The 19,265-nt window shown below is 42.9% G+C and overlaps 1 protein-coding gene across 1 annotated transcript; it reads right to left on the reverse strand.

Annotated features, from left to right (window-relative positions):
- Positions 1-534: 534 nt before the first annotated feature.
- Positions 535-18,511, reverse strand: tafa4b (TAFA chemokine like family member 4b). The gene is made up of 5 exons (XM_068742151.1): positions 18,501-18,511; positions 17,564-17,679; positions 12,589-12,744; positions 4,486-4,610; positions 535-600 (listed from the first exon to the last, which is right to left on the reverse strand). The coding sequence occupies exons 1-5, from the start codon at positions 18,509-18,511 to the stop codon at positions 535-537; spliced, it is 474 nt and encodes a 157-aa protein (XP_068598252.1).
- Positions 18,512-19,265: the final 754 nt, after the last annotated feature.

Below are 19,265 nucleotides of genomic sequence, written 5' to 3' on the forward strand. Positions count from 1 at the left end.
CTAGAGATGCATCCAGTTCCAGGTTGAATGACTGCAGATTGTTTCTGTAAATCCATGTAGTTAAGAGATTGATTTTATTATTTATGAAGGCAGCTGGTAAAAAGGATCATCAAAGAGAGCTTGAGGGTATTCTCATGGAAATAATGGACTATATATTAACCCATGGATATTCATTGACATCTGATACATTTGCATGCTGTGTAACATCTCATTAAAGGTGAATATGGTAATAAGAAATCCCTCCAAGGTACCTTGAGGGCTCTTTCTGAGTTCACTCTTCTTCGTTCGCCTAAATTGGCAAAGGCGTCGGCGTGTGCGCTTGCTCTGCTGCAAGTCTGGCCAGCCCACGCAGCAGATGTAAATACATGTGCGATTCACTTTGCAGAATTTCTCCTTAAGTAGCATTGACCTGAGATGGTCTTTGAATCTGTGCCTCAGCAGGTTTAAGAGTGGTCGGGGCTGAGGGTGGAGCTGTAGCGTCATACCCCAGCCACCAGGGAGCAGCTCAGTGCAAATTGTTCTCAAATATTGATTCTACTGCAGAGCAATGTTGGGTGGAGAGAGCAAAGTGCCCGGCTGCTCCTGCAGCACGCTGAGTATCTGGGGAGATGGAGAGATGAGAAGAGAAGGAGCGAATGACGAAGGGAAGGAGAAGGGGCAAGGAAAGGAAACGGAGGCATCATGTCTTATATTGGCTGTATTTCACTTTGTCTTCCTCCAGTATGTGCATGCATGAGGCTTCTGAAAGTTTAATGAAGTGTTGATGCATTGGTGTACTTACTTGTGTGGGGAGGTATTTGGGAAAGTAATCAAATCCAAATGGACCTTTGTAGTTTAGGCACTGCTCAAGGAAAGAGGGAATTGTGGTGCGACTGCAGTGCTGCACCGTAGGCCTAAAAATATTCTGTGTCAGTGGTCCCAAGAGGAGCCCAGTGCTGCCCAGGCCTCTCAGTAATGAGGTATCGGAGCTTCCTGCCACTGGTAGCCCTGCTGTCCCCCAGCTCCCTCTGGCCTGAGCGGCACTGAAGCCGGAGAGGCAGCGGCTCTGCTTCCACAGATTTATCTTGGCTCACAAAGCAACACGTCTGAAAGCAAAGCTCTCATTCGCACAGGAGCAGCCCCCAGTGGGCAAACAACTAGGCGCGCTGACCCAACACATCCACATATCAGGGAAGCAGACAGATGAAGCGCAGAGCGAGAACTGCACTTTGATTTGCACCTACTAGAGAGAAAAAAAAAATCATTTTGAAAAAGAAGTCCAAGCAGCCGAGAAATAAAGACACAGAATGTGAAACAAGAGTGTGTGGGAAAGAAATGGATGCGCCTTCCTTCGTGAGATATGCGGCACAAGAAGGGCAGATGTTCATCGTAAAGAGGAGTGGGGACGGTGGACAAGCATAACCCTCCCGGTATGCAAGTTTGTTGCATGCAGTTCGTCGATGTTGTGTTGCGCATTAATGAACCAGCCCTGAAGGGGAAAAGCATGTTTACGCAGGGTTGACTAGTAATTATCAGTGGCAATTATTTCAGTGAGTCTTCTTCCATCTTGATGCTGAGGGGGATTGTATAAGCAGTGAAATGATAAACGTGCACAAATGTTTCCTGGTAAGGGTTGATAAAATAGACCATAAACTGAAATAACAACATTAAGATGACTTGTCCTCATTGTTTTCACATTTTATGGGCCTTCTTTTGACAGTAAACATAAGAGATGTCACAAACTGAATATCATATAGGCTGAGCTTCAGAGGGTTCTTGGGCATAAAGATTTGACAAATTCATATCGTGCTAAGCTGTCCGTATGTTTGCTGAGCCATCTTTAACCATTAACTACTCAGGAATAACGGGTCATGGTGTATGTGTGTGTATATATATATATACAAAATCTACTTTGAGTGTCAGATATTTTACAAAATGCTCAGCTTCAATTTCATGTTACATCCACAGCAAATGATGGGCGATATCTAGAAAAACAAACATTCCCAAATACTTTCAACTAGTGCAAATACCTGACATAATTTTTTTGTAATGCTCCTACACAGCAATCCCTAATTATAACTGCAAAATGAATCCTGCAAAAAACAGTTTATGTGATAGTGAGTCGACCCACAAGAGCAATTTGATCCTAATTTGCTATTTGCTAGCTATAAGCTTCTATTTCTTTCATTTCTCCCGCATCATTTCCAAGCATCTTGCGTATATGTTCTACGTATTCACAGCAGGCCTCTAAGGTCCAGCAGCGCTCCGTGCACAGCTTTAAGTTCACATCTCACACTCATCTGCAAATGCTTTGCTCAAATATGTATTTTCCAATGTGCAATCCATCAATGAAATTGACCGTCTTTTGATGAATCTCTGCTTTGTCCATTATTGGAATGAAGTCCGTTTGTGTCCAGATATACCCTGGCTGTCCATGATTGTATGCCACTGTTCTCCACACCCAGCAAAAACAGCGTGGCGCCGTCTAATCAACTGCACGTATATTGTGAAGAGGACATATCATCCAGTTGTTTCGTGATGGATAGCCTGACATTGGTCCTTTCCTTGATCATTTCCCCATCGTACAGCAAATGTGTGAGTCATCCATCCTTCCCACATGGAGAGTTTCAGATTTCAGTGGCCCTCTTGCTATCGTGTGACCTTGAGAAGAAACAATACCACAGATGGAGAAGACAATCAGTGTCGCAGAGACATGCAATTACATGGAGTGACTGTTTCTCACTTCACACTCCCTCGACGAAGGCTTCACTTTCAAAAAGCCAATCAGAGGTCAGATGACAATATTCCAAATTGAAACTGTTTGCTTGCCATCTAGCTGACTGATTTGAGGGATCGACGGTGTATCAACTGTCTGACATTGCATTTGGACAGTAAGATTAAAAAGCTGTCGATGGATTTAGACGGTTTTGAGCGGATATGCATGGAAAATATTGCAGATGTTATCATGAAATGTGGCACATATGGGGGGGAAAAAGCATCCAAAAGTATGGTGTCGATGTTTTCCCTCACTAAACGGCATCCCGTTACCTCGACCTGGAAATCTAGGCAACTTTCTACAGCCCACCTATCCTGCGTGGGAGTGAAACAGAATGACAGATATGGATCATAATGGTAAACGAGACACTGTTGTGGAGAAAGGAGGTCAAAGGTAGAAAGAGAGACACTGGATAAAGAAGAGAGATACAGCGGGCGTGAGAGTGCAGGGCTGTGCGAGCAGTTGCCAGGGAATCAATGTCTCATTGAAATCTCCAGCGACATCTGCAACCAAGTCTCCAGGCAACCACTCACCGGGCCAAAAGCACCTTGCAAATGCACAATTAATGTCCACTGATGTAGTGAGTCATTGGCTCCCAGTTCCTCTTTCAGCTGATCAGCTAGTCAGACAGGGTGGAAGAGACAAAACAAAGAGAAAGGGAGAGAAGAAGAAGAGGATGCAACCAGCGACAGAATGAGGATAATTGCACCTATCGCTCCCGGAGTTGGTGTTAAGCCCAGGGTCATTAATTCCACTGCCTGTAACCAAGCCCCGCAGTGCCTCCGCTCCTGTGTCTATCCAACTCACCAATTTAATTATGACTCTTAATTGTAACGCCTCAGTGGAAGGCCCCGGCCATAATGCATTCTAATGAACGCGACAGATGTTGTGCTGTTATGCCGTCTCTCGAACAATCTCACGTTTGACGCCTACATCGTTTCCCTCGCAAAGGTTTCTTTTTTTTTTTTCTAGACTCACCTGTGAAGAAACTACACCTGCAAAATCCCACGACACGGAAAAAAAAACATCTCCGTTACAGGTTCAGCAAATTCACTGTCTTATTATTGATTAAATACAACTGTCCATGTTTCAGGAAAAACAGTCATGTAAATCAGTCTCTCTCATTTGAGTAATATTTCTTTACGTGGTGTGACTCTGTGGTTGTGTGGAAGGCTGAGTGGATTTTTTTCTGCCTTTTTATGAGGAGCAGTTCGAGCACTTAACAAAAAAGGCTCACTTGGGGTATGTCTATTGATCAGATCTGTTTCTTTTTTATAATTCTGCCATTGATGTTTGAGAGTAACGCTCCGTCGACACTCATTAGCATTTTGAAGATGAAAATAACCTTTGATTTTTATAAAATTATTGCTCATTTGCTTTGTCAGCATTTCTGAGATCTTTCTTTTCATTTGGGATCGTACGAAAAATTCCAGACACTAATTAAGGGAAGGCGTTTAATAGAAAAAGAAAAGAAAGCAAAGATCGTGGTAAATTCTAGTCACATCAGACGATTGTCGGGCTAAATTGATGCTCATGTTTATTCCTTCTGGACACTGTGTGTTCCTCACTGGACGTTTTGATGTTAGCATTGTTCGAATTACTCGCCACGTTGCTTAAAAATTAGAAGTTGAGTAAGGCACAAGTAAAAGATGACAGAAGGCAGGCATTTAAACAGACAGCAATGTGCGCATGTATAGAGACACTTGAACACAGACTGGTTTTATTCTCACCTTGGTGGTTTTGACTTTGTTGCCAGTGCTGCAAGACCAACCGGTCAGGTCGGGCAGAACCTTGCACTCCTCCCCATCCATGCACGGCTGCATGTGGCACCACCACTTCTGAGCTACGATGGAAGCTGGACCGGGACGGGACACAGACACATATCAAATGACCGGTGTGATACGATGAGGAGAACTCTATTAGTGAAAACAAGTACGAAGAGGCCGCCGCACAAACGCACCACCATTAACGGCACAATGATTCAGTAACGCATTCATTCTGCGATACAATTTTAATTTGCTTTATAACCGCAGGCAAAATGTACAATTACTTCACAACAGCCAAAACCTCATGAGCGCCCATGGCATAGCTCTTATATGAGGTAACTGCTACGAGCTCTGTCCGCGGTGCTGATCCGACTGCCCGGGGCTTCAGCACCTTGGAGAGCGCTTGTGACAAATCCTCCAGTTTGACGTCCAGCATCTTTGAACAAGTCACGTTTTTCAGTCTGTGATATGTTTACAGTGATTTCCATGCATGTGATTCCCATCATTCAAATGAGTCACCTGCTTCTCCATTGTTTCTTGAATAATAAGTAAAACACAAGGCAAATTTAGACAATGAGCCACGGAGTATTGTTTCTATTGCATAATGCAGAGAGTGCAAACAAGATTATAATGAAGCAATACTAAATACTTCAGTAAATCTGAAGGCTCTCTTGTGTTTGGTACCATGAGGAATACGAGTTCGCTCTTTAGGGATTGATTAGGAAAAAGCAATATGATATGAAAAAAATTTTACAGTGATAATTTGCAGGAAATCCACATAGAAGAATGTGGATAAAATGCGACGTGGAAGTCTGACCTGATCTACGGTTAATGCAAATGTCAAAAGATGGAGTTCTGTCATTATTCGGTAGCTTAAATTCAAATGTTGTCAATAATGCGACCCACCATAAAGGATAACAGTCAACGGACGGAGGAAAACGACTTAATTCCATCTTCTAAATCATCATGACCGCAATTCACGAGAAGACAATGAGGAATCGGAGAACATTCATTGCTCTGATATTTGTATTGTTGGTTTACTTTTTAAAAAGAAATTTGAATTTCAACTGTTTGCTACAAAGGGAAAAGATGAGAGGATATCGGCAGGGAATGGGCTTTTGACTGTACAATGTAATGAGACATGGATGAAATCCGATCAAGGATCGTACAGAAAATATTGTGGAAGAAGAAGAAGGGGAGAGGGAGGAAGACGAGGCCAAGTAAGATGTAGGAAAAGCCCTTCTGGTGTGGAAATGAGCAGCGTTTTGGAGAGGCAGACAGAGTCTGTTTGAGAATCGCCGAGTCCACGGGAGAAAGAGGCAGATTAAATAAATAAAGAGAGGAGAGAGAAAGTGAGTAAGGAATGGAAGCAAAGTGGAAAATAGGCAGTGCAAAAGCAATGGCAGAGATGACACATAAAGAGAAGAGTAAAACAAACACTCTGTTGCCTAGTAGCCGTAGAAAAAGTCACATAACTATTATAGGGCGTAATGTTGAGCACACTGTCATGATGCATGAGCCTACCGGCAATAAGCTATTCTAAAAACCAATGGCTGTGTAATGCTCGTAAATGTGGCCATTATGATGTCAACTATGGCGGTTTGCACTGCGGGAGTGTTATTTAGAGGTAATGGGCAGGGCCTCTGAGCACTATTATGGAGTTAGCGTACCCCGAAGCTTATCTCATGCTATACTGGGACGGTGAAACGGATATGACACACAAGTACCTGCCTGTCAAGGTGGAAAATTATCACGCCTGTGATGTCATGGGTACTGTCTGTGGCACTGAAAGACGGGTCAATGATGAAAAGATTACAGAGGTGTGTGTGTATGTGTGAGAGAGAGAGAGAGAGACTAACTGAGATTATCACCACTGGGACTATTTTTTCTGAGTCCTTCAAAAAGGAGATGACTTTGCAGATAGACAGTTTTCAGATATACTTATAATGTTTGCTTCCAATCCTGAACCCATAATTTTAGATTATAATTTCAAGATTCTATAGGCAACCTGGGGGGGGGGGAATCATCTTTCAAGGCTCCATCAGAACCTTTGAGGCACTAAATTTTGCTTCTTTGCGAAGAATTAGCGAGAAGATTATATATATATACACACAATTATATTTTGTTATATCTCATAATCCATATGAAAACTGAAGCGGTGATTTCAAAACATAACTGTAATAACAGTAGCTTGTCATTTTTACACTGCAAAATATAGCATGTTCATTAAGCTGCGCTCACACTACATGGGCTTTAAAGCCCTCGTCAATATTGAAATTGGGTTTCATCACAGTCATAACGAGAATTTCCCCAGACGTTCTTCTCTCAATTCTCAAACATCCACTCACTACAAGATTAAAACTAATGTGGCATCACACACACTCCCGGATTTCATAAAGATTCTCCTGCCAGTGGGAGCAATGACTGCACCGCAGTCACATGAACTTTTAAGCGGTAACTGCACAACGTAAACAAAATGACTGATGCAGTTGCCGTAGCGATGGGCTCACTTTGCAGGTTCAGAACAAAACAAAAGAAATAATCATCTTATGGATGAAGGAATCGATGTCGACATGGGGCATCCATCCTCCAGCAAGAAGCAGATGTTACACTGTTGCCAGTATTAATGCTAACCAGGTGACTGACTGTAGCCTAGAGAAAACAAACACTTTTATATCCTGAACCTCTCATTTATCCAATTACTACTTTTGCAACAAAGACAAATTATTCATTATTTTGGTCGATTCTTAAAGGAGCAGAAAATAACTGCATAGGAATACTGACTCGATTGCTTTTCAAAGGATTTACCTCATTTGGAACTGTACGTTTTTTCCACTCGAATTTTCAACATGTACCTGTATAATTAACACCATGCCAAGCGCTGGATGTGGAAAGAAGATCCACAGTGTTGAACATGAAGTATTTCTTGAGAAGCCTCAATCTGTCTCATTACAAGTTTATATTTATATTCATAAAAGGCGAGAAGGCTAATTAAAACAAAGTTACAGCTGAGGCATACATTTCTACACTTTCCATCAAAGTTCTCATTACAATGGAATGTGCACCAAAATGGCACCCATTTCCCTAAAACTTTCAGAACACACCCCTCAGCTGAGGGCAAATGTCTCCACAGTGCTTAGTTTAAGATGCAGGTGATTAGGAAGCGCGGGGCATTGAGGCTGTGCTATTCCCCAGGTTCTCGCCTGGTGTCTGGGGATCTCTAAATATGGTCTCTGTAGGTTTTGTGCCACGAGGCTGCCTACAGCTCTGTCTCTCTTCTTACTGATCACAACATGTCAATCTAAATGTCACTCATCCTGTTGCCTGCTGCGGTTGCAACATTTAATTTTTGTTTTTGTGTGTGTGTGTCAGCCAATTTGTCAGCTTGTGTGCTTATTCACCCAAACATCAGCTTGAATTGTCATTGCAATGTTTGTGACATCAAGTGGACAAAGTTGAAACTGCAGGTCCCCTCATCCTTGTAGTCTGTTTTTATATTTGCATATAATTGATAGCCGGTTCAGATTACTCGACTGAAATAAACAACAATATTCTTCATCTATGCAGCTTCCTGATAAGCCAATTAACACTTTGAGAAGGCGTGCTTGCCTTTCACTGGGTGGAACATGCCATGTATTCTCAAAGTGCTAATGAGGAACACAAGACCTGCGACCCAAACACGTCAAACCCAATACAAGACAAATCATCCACCTCTTGCCAAATGTGAAAACAAGAAACAGGAAACATGCCCATAATCACCATGAAAGATACACACACACACAAAACCAGGGCTGATCAGTCTGATGGCTCTCATATTAATCTTTATGTAAAAACTAAGGCAGCAGTTGTGACATCAGAGGAGTCTTCTCACTTACTTCCTGTCACCCTTTTATTTAAAGTCATTCAAGTCACATAGTAGCGACTGATAGATTAGCCTTTAATACAAAAGATTATTCAATGACTGCATGTCTTTTTGTATCATTCAAATGTCGTCCGTTTGATGTAAAGCAGGCCGCACTAAAGTGTGCACTGAGGCGTACGTCTGTCAGAGCATTTCTCCATTAATAGTTTGCAGTCTGAACTCGCTCAGTGCAAAACAGACTTTTACATTGCATCTCTGCGTGTGTCCTTTACATGCGAGCGTGCAACACTTGTGCACGTATACCGTTTTGTGTTTTGTGTGTGAGAATGTACGCAATCCCCACGATGCAGTGAAGTGTCAGCCATAAAAGCTCAATCAGCAGCATGGCCGTTCCCTTGTTCCCAGATCCTTAATAATTTAAAATGAATATGATGTACCTTCACACACACACACACACACACACGATGCTGGTGATAGACCCAGATGCATGGATACCCAGAGGCATTGTAACTGTTCTGCTCTGTGATCCTGCAGTGCAGAAGCAGTTGGAGAGGAACATCCATCTCTTTCGACAATGATTTACTAACACAGTGCATCTCTGCTGCAGCGGCTCACGCTGCCGTGCCAACAATCCGGCCGTGCATGATGTGGAAACTGTAAAAAAAGTGCAGAAAAGGTTGCACGCATACACAGAAACGGAGTGCCAAAATTTTCATTCATTGAGCAGATATTGGAGTAAACAACAGCAGGTTAATGTGTGCCGAAACAACAAACCGAAATGCAGTTTGTCTGTGGCTGAATGCAGCAAATCAGACACCAAACTAAATCCATTCATCCACTGTGTCTGTCAGGTCTCGCTGCCGTGATGGGGATGCAAGGAGATCAGCTACAGCTAAATAGCTCCAGAGAGTAAGACAGGGGCTGAGAAGTCTGCTCACTGGAAGAAATAAGCCAAAGCCATTGATTTCTATGCCCCGCCAGTCTTTACACACCACGCCGGAATAATAACCAGGCCACAGGAGAAGAGATGGCACTGATGTCAAGACAAGAAAAATCCTCACAATGTGCAGAGGCTTCCACCCAAAGTCCAGCACCCAGAGACCAACAAATAGAGGTGAGGATTGGAGCGTGTCAGATCACGATCCGAAATGAAAGGAGGAGTGACCACAAGTACACCATGAATATGGTCCTTGGGGATGAATTGCTGAGAGAGAGCCTCGGGCAGCAGCACACAGAGGGTGATGAGGAGGAAAAGGAAATGTTGTGAATGGCCATGTCATTCCACGGGATGTATAATCAACAGAAAGAAGGCGTGGCCAACAACAAGGAATCCGACCAGCGGCTAGAAAAGGCCTGCCTAAGGGGGAGCGCAGAGGCTCTGGTCATGGCACCAAAAGAACAGACGCTAATGTCGTTTTTCACACCTGACTGAGCCTGACTGAGTCACAACATGACTGCATTTATCACTTGCTTCGGTTCTGCTTTCACATTATGATTTCTAAAGCAAACCGAACTCTCTGAGCAGCATCATGTGGTTGAAAGAGGCGCTACAAAGTAGGAGGGGTAATCCCTGTGGAAGAGTAACTCCGACCGATTCCAGTTGTCTCTAAGGAAGACTGTGCACAGACGTGTCAAACGCTCTTATTGTTAATAACATGTTTATAAGCAAAGATGTGTAACCCACATACGTGGAGATGGCTTTCTATTGAGGACACAGACATGCATCCAGTCTCTGGAGGCAAAGATAAACTGAAAATAGCCCAGAGAGTTTAATGAAACTGGGCAGAACCCAACTGAGGGAAAAAAGCACACAAAAACAATCGGGATGCTTTTGCAGTTAAACCAAACGGTGAACACACATTTTGCCTGAACTCGGACAAGATGGTTGAGAGACACAGAAATATTTCATTGTCCAGACTTTACTCATTATTTATTGGATATTACTAATGTCTTAGGTTTTCTTGAATATCTATAGCACTGAATCTTATTTCACAATACTTGAAATATTCACTTCAGCCATTTACCCATGAACTCCATTTGGCTTTAGTGAAAAGGTTAGCGAGTGAGAGGGGTGTTTGTGTCTCTCCCTCAGTGAAGGTGTGAGTCGCCTACATGGATTTGTGTGTGTGTGTGTGTGTGTGTGTCGGGTGAATTCGCCCTTTGTAGCGGTGAATTCAGAGTCCAAGGGTGACTCAGGAGACGAGTGCTGTCTGATGTGGCGTTGAGAGGCGGCGACACAGGAAGGTGAAATCTAAATGAGAAATTTAAAAATGCCATGCCTAGTGTGATGGAAGGAAGTCCAATTGTGACTCCGTGTTAGCGAGAGGGAGGGAGAACGAAACGGAGGCTAAAACCATGAAACAGAATTCATCTTTGAACAGTTTTAAGCAGCAGAATAATATCTGCCAGTCTATTAGATTCTCATTAGCGTCATTATAATCTAAACTATGCCGCGTCTTTAAGGAGAAGTGAACAAACAAAAGCAACGCATTGGAGCAAATGTGTATTCTCTGAGGTTTCACATGATTCCTTATTTATCCCACCTTTCATTACAAAGCCAATAATCTTGGCTATGGTTGTCTGATTTTATCATTATCAAGCAATTGTTCCCATCTAGAAGCTCATCAAAGAGGTTAAACAACAAATCAACTTTTCTTATTGCATGAAAAGAGTGCAGAAATGAACCAGTAGGTCTGAACGAGACTGCAGTCATTTGAATGGGAAAAGCGCCGTCTAGTGGCCGCGAACATGAACAGCAGCTCTCCGGCTGAATGCGGTCAGTCGGTGCTGATGTAGAAGCTCCAATTAAGGAGGGTGTTCAAGGCACAGAGGGACAAAAATAGGGATGGTATATTTCAAAGGGGAAAAATTAGGCCAAAAATGTGCAAAAATAATAATTAGAATGCAAAATAAAAACAAAGATTGCTATTTAATTAATCAAAAAGAGTTTTGGTTGCTGGAGAAATTTGATTATTGTTAAAGCACAAAAAGCATTTAATATTATATAATTTACTTGATTTATGGCTTTTCCTAAATTATTCCTAATTGCTTACAAATGTAATTTTGAAGTGATGAAACACAGATTTCTATTACAGAACCATATTTATAAATTCTGTTTGGTGTCTCTGAGCATTAAAAAGTGTCAAACACCATGTATTTTATATTGTATGGAACACTGTTGTGTGTGTGTGTGTGTGTGTGTGTGAGGGATGGGGATATTTCCTCCTGGGCCGGAGCAGATCAGACTAACCGATGGAAGAAGTCCATGAAAACAACCAGCAGTCTTCCTCTGTCCATCATCGCAACATGCGTGAACAAACACAAACAAACACAGATCTGTGGATTGTCATTCTGCTCTGTGATATGAACAGCGTGTCGATGTGATGTCATGAGTTCACACCATGATTTCTCTGCATGTTCAGACAACACATTTTATTATACATAACTATTTCAGATCCACTTGGACACAGGAGTCCACAGTGGACCAACAACGGCTTATCACTCAGATCTTCCATGTTTTCAGACATTAACTGTCGGTTTACCTCTTTTGATATCTGACTGTTTCTTCAATGAATGACGAAAGAAGAAAAAAAGGCCAGGTGTCAATTTTCCCTCAGCTTTTCATCTTTTCAAACCACTTTTAAAAAGATTTATTTCTGTCTGTGCTCCAAGATGATTGGTATATATTTCTTTTTTCACAAAAAGAAAAGCAAAAAACAAAACACAGAAAACAGCTTGCCAGAACATTTAGAATAGCGCACAACCTGTCAGTCTGTCCCTACGGTGAACTATCTGACTAATGTCTCAAATTCCGTCTGGTACTCATCTGCTTTAGGTGAGATGTTTGCACTTTAATGATGCAAGATGATTAAACGTTTGTTTTTTGCCTCTTTGATCCTGTCAAATCCAGCAGTGTGTCAATCATTACTAAACGATGTTGAGCTCTGTCCGGACCCACAAAGCATCATTTAGAATTCTAGCCACGTTCTCAAGGTTTGACAGAATTCCACATGCGCTGAAGCAGAACTGTGGAGAAAGATCTCAAATATTTCTGCTTAGGTGCAGCATTTTGGGTTTTAATGTTATTTCAGTGCAGTTTTCATATAGTTAAAACATTCACACATTCCATTTAACTTTCAAGCGTTATTGCTCCAACACGACTCTTGTACTTTCGGCTTCACAAGCACACACTGTGGGGGTTCTACCTTCCACACAGGAGGGTCTTGTTCTGGTGGTGCCAGCGACCTGTCCGGGGAAACAGGAACACTTGACAGTTTGAGAGCGTTCCTCAATCTTATTCTTATTGCAGCAGCGATGGTTGGCCACCACCTCGCATGTCCCCTGCTTCACCTGGTATGAGACTGAGAGAGAGAGAGAGAGAGATTGATAGCGATGGAGAGAGAAGGGGAGGAAGGGGATTATTTCAAATTCATACACTTTCATGATGCCTTATTGGTGTTTTGACTATTTCTTGCTCCATCAAATTTAGTTGAAATGAAAATAAGGAGTGTTCTGCAAATAAACAATCAAATACAGGACACGAAAGCTTCTCAAAGGATTAGAATCTGAATCTGTTGAATTATTTATATTTGTATAAACTCAATTTATTTCCAGTCTCACACTCGCTGATTCATGAGTAAAGACTCTTTAGTGATACTTTGCTTTTATTCACAGCCCAGCGGCCTCATTAACTTGGACACGGAGGCACCTCCATTGTTGTCAATGTGTGCAGAAGAAAAATGGAAACAAAACAGGAGGGAAAATTACAAATGAATCATCTCTTTGAGCTCGTTTACCACTTTATAACTTGATTTAAGTTAAGAACAGACATGGAGGCGTGTGTGTGTGTGTGTGTGTGTGTGTGTGTGTGTTCTCTATGGATGGCTGCAACCGTAGTCACACATATCTGCTTTTTCTTTTTTTATCTGACGGTATTTATTGTCTACTCTCATTTGAGATCACTGCAGAACAATTGCTTTTCACCTTCAACGTGCAAACAGTACCTAATCACCATTGATTGCCTTCACGCATCCCCGGGGACCTCGGTCTGGTTAATTATAACATCTTCTTGACAGTAATGGGACAGAAGGACAGGCTCAACTTAAAGTGCTTTTCAACACAAAGCTCTTTTTTTTTTTTTTGTCGCTGAGATCATTTTAATTCTGCTCAATCAAATAGTTCAAATATTCTCTCCTATTGTAAACTCATCTCGGACAGGAGACGTTGGACGGTGTGTTCTTCTCATCCACTCGAATAGCATGAGGATAATGTTACAATGTTGATTTAATGTGGAGTAAATAGTGTCTATTCTAACATTCAAATTCCCTCAGCATATTAAACCATGAATTCCTAAGGAGGAGGGTTTTGTTGCCACCGAAGGAAAAAGCACAGCTGCCGGGCTACATGTGTAGTACGTCTAATCTTTGCTTCTGGCTCCTGAACTGATCCCAGTTGCCTTGTCGTTGCTTCCAAAGCATGTCGTGCGCTCCTGAGAATCTCTGGTACGATTTCCCAGAGTGCAGCAAACCCTCCTAGCGACATTAGCGCCTGTAAGCCTCTGTACAGCCCTGGAGAAATCTTGGTTACGCTGCACCTTAAGCTCAGATTTCATTCACGTACGTGACTTTACCCAGACTCGGAAACTTTTCAGGCTCGGCTCAATGAGACACAAACGCACACAAGACACACACACACACACATTCTGTAGAGGGCTCTATTTCTACAGGCCACGGCCCCTCTCATCCTTTCTGATTTAAAGTTTGTTTGTTCTCTTCTCCAGGGAGCCCCATCAATGATCCCGGGCTCTCTGAGGGCAGCCCTCCTTTATCATCCCTCCGCTTTCATTTCCCTCACTCCTTTCTCTTGAGGCTGGAGGAACTGCCGGACCCCCCCCCCCCCCCCCACACACACACACACACACACACACACACACAGACAGCCTACCTCTACCAATAACAAAAAATCTAAAATATTTTGCAATAGAATGAAACCAAGTGGCAAAACTCATCATTAATTATAACAGTAATAATCACAATAAAATGACACTGTTGAAAACATGAGCATCTAACTCAATGATACCAAAGTGGGTTTAATCAGACGTGTATCAGATATGAGAGTCAGACTGGGTAGACCGGCCAATGAGCTGGCCCAATTTCAGAACTAGGCTCTTTGTTAGTGAAAGGAACAAAGAGATGGAGGCGTATACAAAAGGAGGTGTTGTAATGAAAGAACCGAAAATGGCTCACCTCCTCTCAAAATAATGAGGTCACAAGTTTCTCAGGTCTCTCTTTTTTTTTCTTTTTTCTTATTGCTTCCATGAGACCCGAGCCAGGGACGCTTGTATTTCTGAAACTGCCCCGAAAACGAGAGGAATAGAATATAAAAACCCCCGACTTCATTTGGGTTATTTTTATATCTGTCCAGCTTTGTTGGCTCATTTGAAATCTTGATGGAGTAAATATTGCTACAGGCTAAAGTCGAGCTGGCGGAGCAGGAGGGAAGCCAGCTGGTCTCAGAGGCGTTCCAAGAAAGCGCCTTTCTTGTGGTTTACCCTTTCAGCTTAATGAGAAAAGTCCAAGGCGCTCTTTAACCGAATATTTTAAAAGTCTTTCATGACCGGTCCAAAGAGTTTCTAAAAGTGATCTTTTGTTCATTTTTCTTGTTGTTGTTCATTTGGTGTCCTTTACTTTGAACCGATCATGAGCGTGAACGTGGGCGGAATTTGTGCATGAATTAAACATATTGTTTAAACATGCAGTAAATGTTAGTCTTTAAACATGCATCACAGCTACAAACTGTACCCTTGAACATCCAAAGTTTATGAGAAATCAATGGAAGTCACAACCACTTAGAATTTAAAAAGATCAAATCTATTCAAGGTTGGCAAGTTGAGCTGAAAGCCAGCTGCTCTTATTGTGAAGCAACCGCTCGTCTATATAGAAAACAACATCACACAAATCGAATAATGCAAGGTTAATAGTTTAGAGGCAAAATGAACACATTTCTTTCCTCTATGCACGTATGGCTAGCATGTTCACTGCTATGAAAGGCAGAGGGCAGGAAGACGCTGCAGCATTTCCAAAGAGCAACATAACAGCGAGCGACGAGGTGGGAATCCAAGTCAAGCATCCTCTGAAACTTCACTGCAAATCAACACACTGCACTCAGTTTAACAACACTTTTCCTTTTCTTCCCAGCCCTTCCTTCTTTCTCACTTTTTGCCCTCTTAGATGACTCACTGGCCTTCCGAGCCCTCCTCGACGTTCCACTATCTCGTCCTCACGCCGATCCGAAGCAGCCCATCAATCCTGGTGACATTATCAGTGTTTAACAGGCCCACATGTTTTATGCTAATTATCATAACGTGTCCCTGGTCCGACTGAGCGCTCCTGTGTAACAAATCTGTCCCCAGTAAAACACACGCTATTCTAGTCATGTATTTTTAAGGGGACTCAGATGAGGACACACTAAATGTGCACAGTTGTGTCTAAAACACATTCACTGGTGTTCATTTTTTTCAGCCAATGGGAGCAAAGGAGGTCTCACTAAAACTACAGGAATTCAAGAAATGTAACTGGCTGGGAATTTTGTGATCGACAATATTGTGAACCAGGATCAGCGTTTCGTTAAAGAACTTTTATTTATGTTAAACGCTATGGAATTTCAATGCAACTGTCAAAAATAGGACTTTGGCTCAAAATAAGAGTGAGCATTTACTCATATATATGTATAGTGTATATATATATATATAGCTCATTCTTTTTCTTTTACTCCTCTGGAATATGACAAAGAAATTAAAACATTATTCATTTTTCCAGTTATTTTAAGGGACGGTCATGTGACATCTCAGGTCTGCATGATTTGTTGCCATTCAATCCATTCCAATTTTATATTTTGCAATTTTGATATGGACTGTTTGCCTCTGACAAATAACACTGAGCAAATGAGACTGATTTAAAAACATACGTTTTTATAGAAGAGCATGCGTTAACCTTTAGAGCCCTCATGTGGCGTTAAAAGGTACATCACGGGAAACACGGCTTCCAGCCCCGACAGTCAAGCAGCAGCAAGAACATTCTAACGTATCTCGGATCCTCAGACACACCCAATTATTTCTCAGCCTTAAACCTCCATGTGTTTGTCGCGCTGCTTTTCCAGGCCAACAAATCCCAAACTCCCTCCAGTTACGGAGAACCTTATACTCGTCTTCTTTCACATCGAGGGTGGATGAAGAGGAGGGTGGGGACCCACGCCGACCTTCACAACACTCAAAGCCTGCAATTAGTCGCGTACCTGTTGTGAGGCGGGTGCGTCCTCTTTGCGTTACTCAATGCACAGGCCAGATGCTACTAGCATTCCTGTGCCACATAAAGGTCACCTTGCAAAACACGAGCAGTGAAAGTACAGGAGCCCGGCAGATCATTAAGGACATTGTCATCATTAAGGGCGAGGAAGAGGTGACATGCGAGGTTGTCGTCAACAAGTCCCGGCGCAGGATGTTGCGACTCAGCACAACTGTCCCTGTAGCCGGCATCAATGAAATATTAATGAGGCAACGGTGGTCATTTATTGGTGAGGAAGGAGGCCTGTCACCGCGACTTATGGAAATTAAAGATGGAGAAAAGATTTAGCTCGTGGGCCTCTATTAAATCAGCGCCAGCTATGGTCTCTGTCTCTCTTCATCGACCGCGCCAGGAATAAGTGAAGCGATGGATGCTTTGGATGAAGGGGTTACTGCAGCGCTACGCATACTAATGAAGGCCGTGGTAATTACGAGCCTGAGGATGAGACGCCGCGGCCCGACTCGGCCTCCTCCAGCTCAGACACGCACCCGTATTTTACAGAAGAGCCTAAACAGAGAGGGGGGGGGGGGGACACCAGCGTCATCCCTGAGGTGCAGAATGTCTGCAGCTGCTCTGAGTACATCAGATCGCATCCACTCTCATCTGTTTGTGCTGACAGCTCGAGTGTCATTGTATCTGCATGGGTTACATCACTCAAACAGGGGCGTGTTAGCGTTCAAACGCAAACAGTCTCGTTGTGTTCTATCCCCCCGTCCTCCTGGATCAGGACGCTCGGTCATCAACAGGTTCGGGGGAAACGGGCTGAACTTTTACCGTGACGCGGTAATTACCCTCCCGTGGTGTTTGGAAGAGCGTTTCAGAGGAAGACTCGCCGTACCTGTCGTTCCCCGATGGCTTCGGTTGCCAGCAGATACTGGGTCAAAGTAAAGTGTCACCACGGCAACTAGGAGGGCCACCTGCAAAGGCCAAGATGACCTTCCCCTCAGTTTCATCCTTAAAGAGCGGAGAAGAGGGAGAAGAGGGGAGGAAGAGGAGAAGTTAGAACTTATACGCAGGAGGCAGAGGAGCTCAGAAAACAAAACACTTTTATTTTTGAACGAGCAGAAATAAGGTGAAGGAGCAAAGGTCAAACAGCATTCTGTTCTAATGGCTGACTCAACAACAGCTCCCTAGTAGGACGTAGCACCTTATCAAAAGAGAAAAAAATCATTTTAGGATTCAATGGGCTAAAAAGAATCAGGCTGGGGCCAGAAATATTCATACGTGGACTCCTAATAAAGATTACCTTAAATTATCATTTGTATTGTGATAATATTTATTTAGTTTTATCCAACACATCGCATCAAATCCTAAAAGCCCAAGGTGATTCAAATGGCTTCTTTTTGAGCCGAATGTTCTATTAGTGATTATATATTAAAATATGAGCAGCAAATTGCTGCTTTTCAGAGGCTGGGAAACCCTGTTTAGAAGGTAAGTAGAAATGAGCCAAATAAAAGATATCAGGATATTTCCTCATCAATTTGCTATTGATTGTTCGTCTCGTTGTTTTGGATTCGTTCAGGTTTTGATTTTGATGCGGATGACGGTTACTTAATGGATCTAATCAATCAACCAGAAAATCGATAGACAAAAGCTGATAAAGGAGTTCCCTTTTCCGGAATTTGAAAAGCACAGTTGTTTGTTATGGATATTAGAATAAGAACATTTTCGATGCGCCTCTGTTCTATAAATCATAATCATAATATGAATCATTCGTTTGCAGAGCCTGATTCCTTTCCTGCCATCTTGCTCCTCTGGACAGGATACGGCCCCACCTGTTGGCCATCGCTGTCTTCTCGATCGCTCCCCTGCTCGGTTGTTCCTCTACGGACTGGCTGAACAGGCCATGGCTGCAATCACTCACACCTCGGCCTCAGCGTCCTGCTCTTCCTCCTCCTGCTTCTCCTCTTCCTTGCCTCAAATAGAAGAAACCTCTGGAGAGAGGAGGTACAAAGACAGTCGGTCAGAGAGGCCAGCCTGCCCTGGGGTTCCTCAGTGGCCACCGATGGCCTTGTATGAAGGTCTGCACACACACACACACACACACACACACACTCACACACAGGAGAAGAGATGTGAAGGCCTAGATTCTTTCAGATGCATTGTTTACAATAGGTTCTCCTACCCCCAGGCTGAATGTGATCCGCACCCTAGACGTCACACGCACGCACACACACAACTTTCCCTCGCTCTCACAAAACACTCACACACACTCATGCATCGTGTAAATACACACACAGCTACACACAACACAACACAACACAACACAAATCTTTAATTGATTCCACATGGGTGCACATAAGAAAAAAACTACAAAATAGTCTCATGGCTAAAATGTTCACAACAGCAAATAAGATGATCAAACGATCCATAAACAAAAGCTGACATTCTGTCTGCACACACACACACACACACACACACTGAGAGAGAGGCTACACTTGCTCGGTATTTGCATGGTAAATTTAAACAGTGTCGGAGGACAGCAGAAGAGATTCTCTAATTACAGCTGAGTGACAGCCTCGGATGTGTGTACTTCAGCA

The sequence above is a fragment of the Brachionichthys hirsutus genome, chromosome 8 (assembly GCF_040956055.1).
Source record: "Brachionichthys hirsutus isolate HB-005 chromosome 8, CSIRO-AGI_Bhir_v1, whole genome shotgun sequence".
In the NCBI taxonomy this organism is placed as follows: domain Eukaryota; kingdom Metazoa; phylum Chordata; class Actinopteri; order Lophiiformes; family Brachionichthyidae; genus Brachionichthys; species Brachionichthys hirsutus.

What these genes read in the sequence shown, in the direction of transcription:
- tafa4b (XM_068742151.1), bottom strand. An exon ending in AAGCCATCGGGGAACGACAG is followed by an intron (nt 12,745 to 17,563) that starts GTACGGCGAGTC and finishes TCTCTCTCTCAG; the next exon opens with TCTCATACCAGGTGAAGCAG. An exon ending in ACAAAGTCAAAACCACCAAG is followed by an intron (nt 601 to 4,485) that starts GTGAGAATAAAA and finishes CCATCTCCCCAG; the next exon opens with ATACTCAGCGTGCTGCAGGA.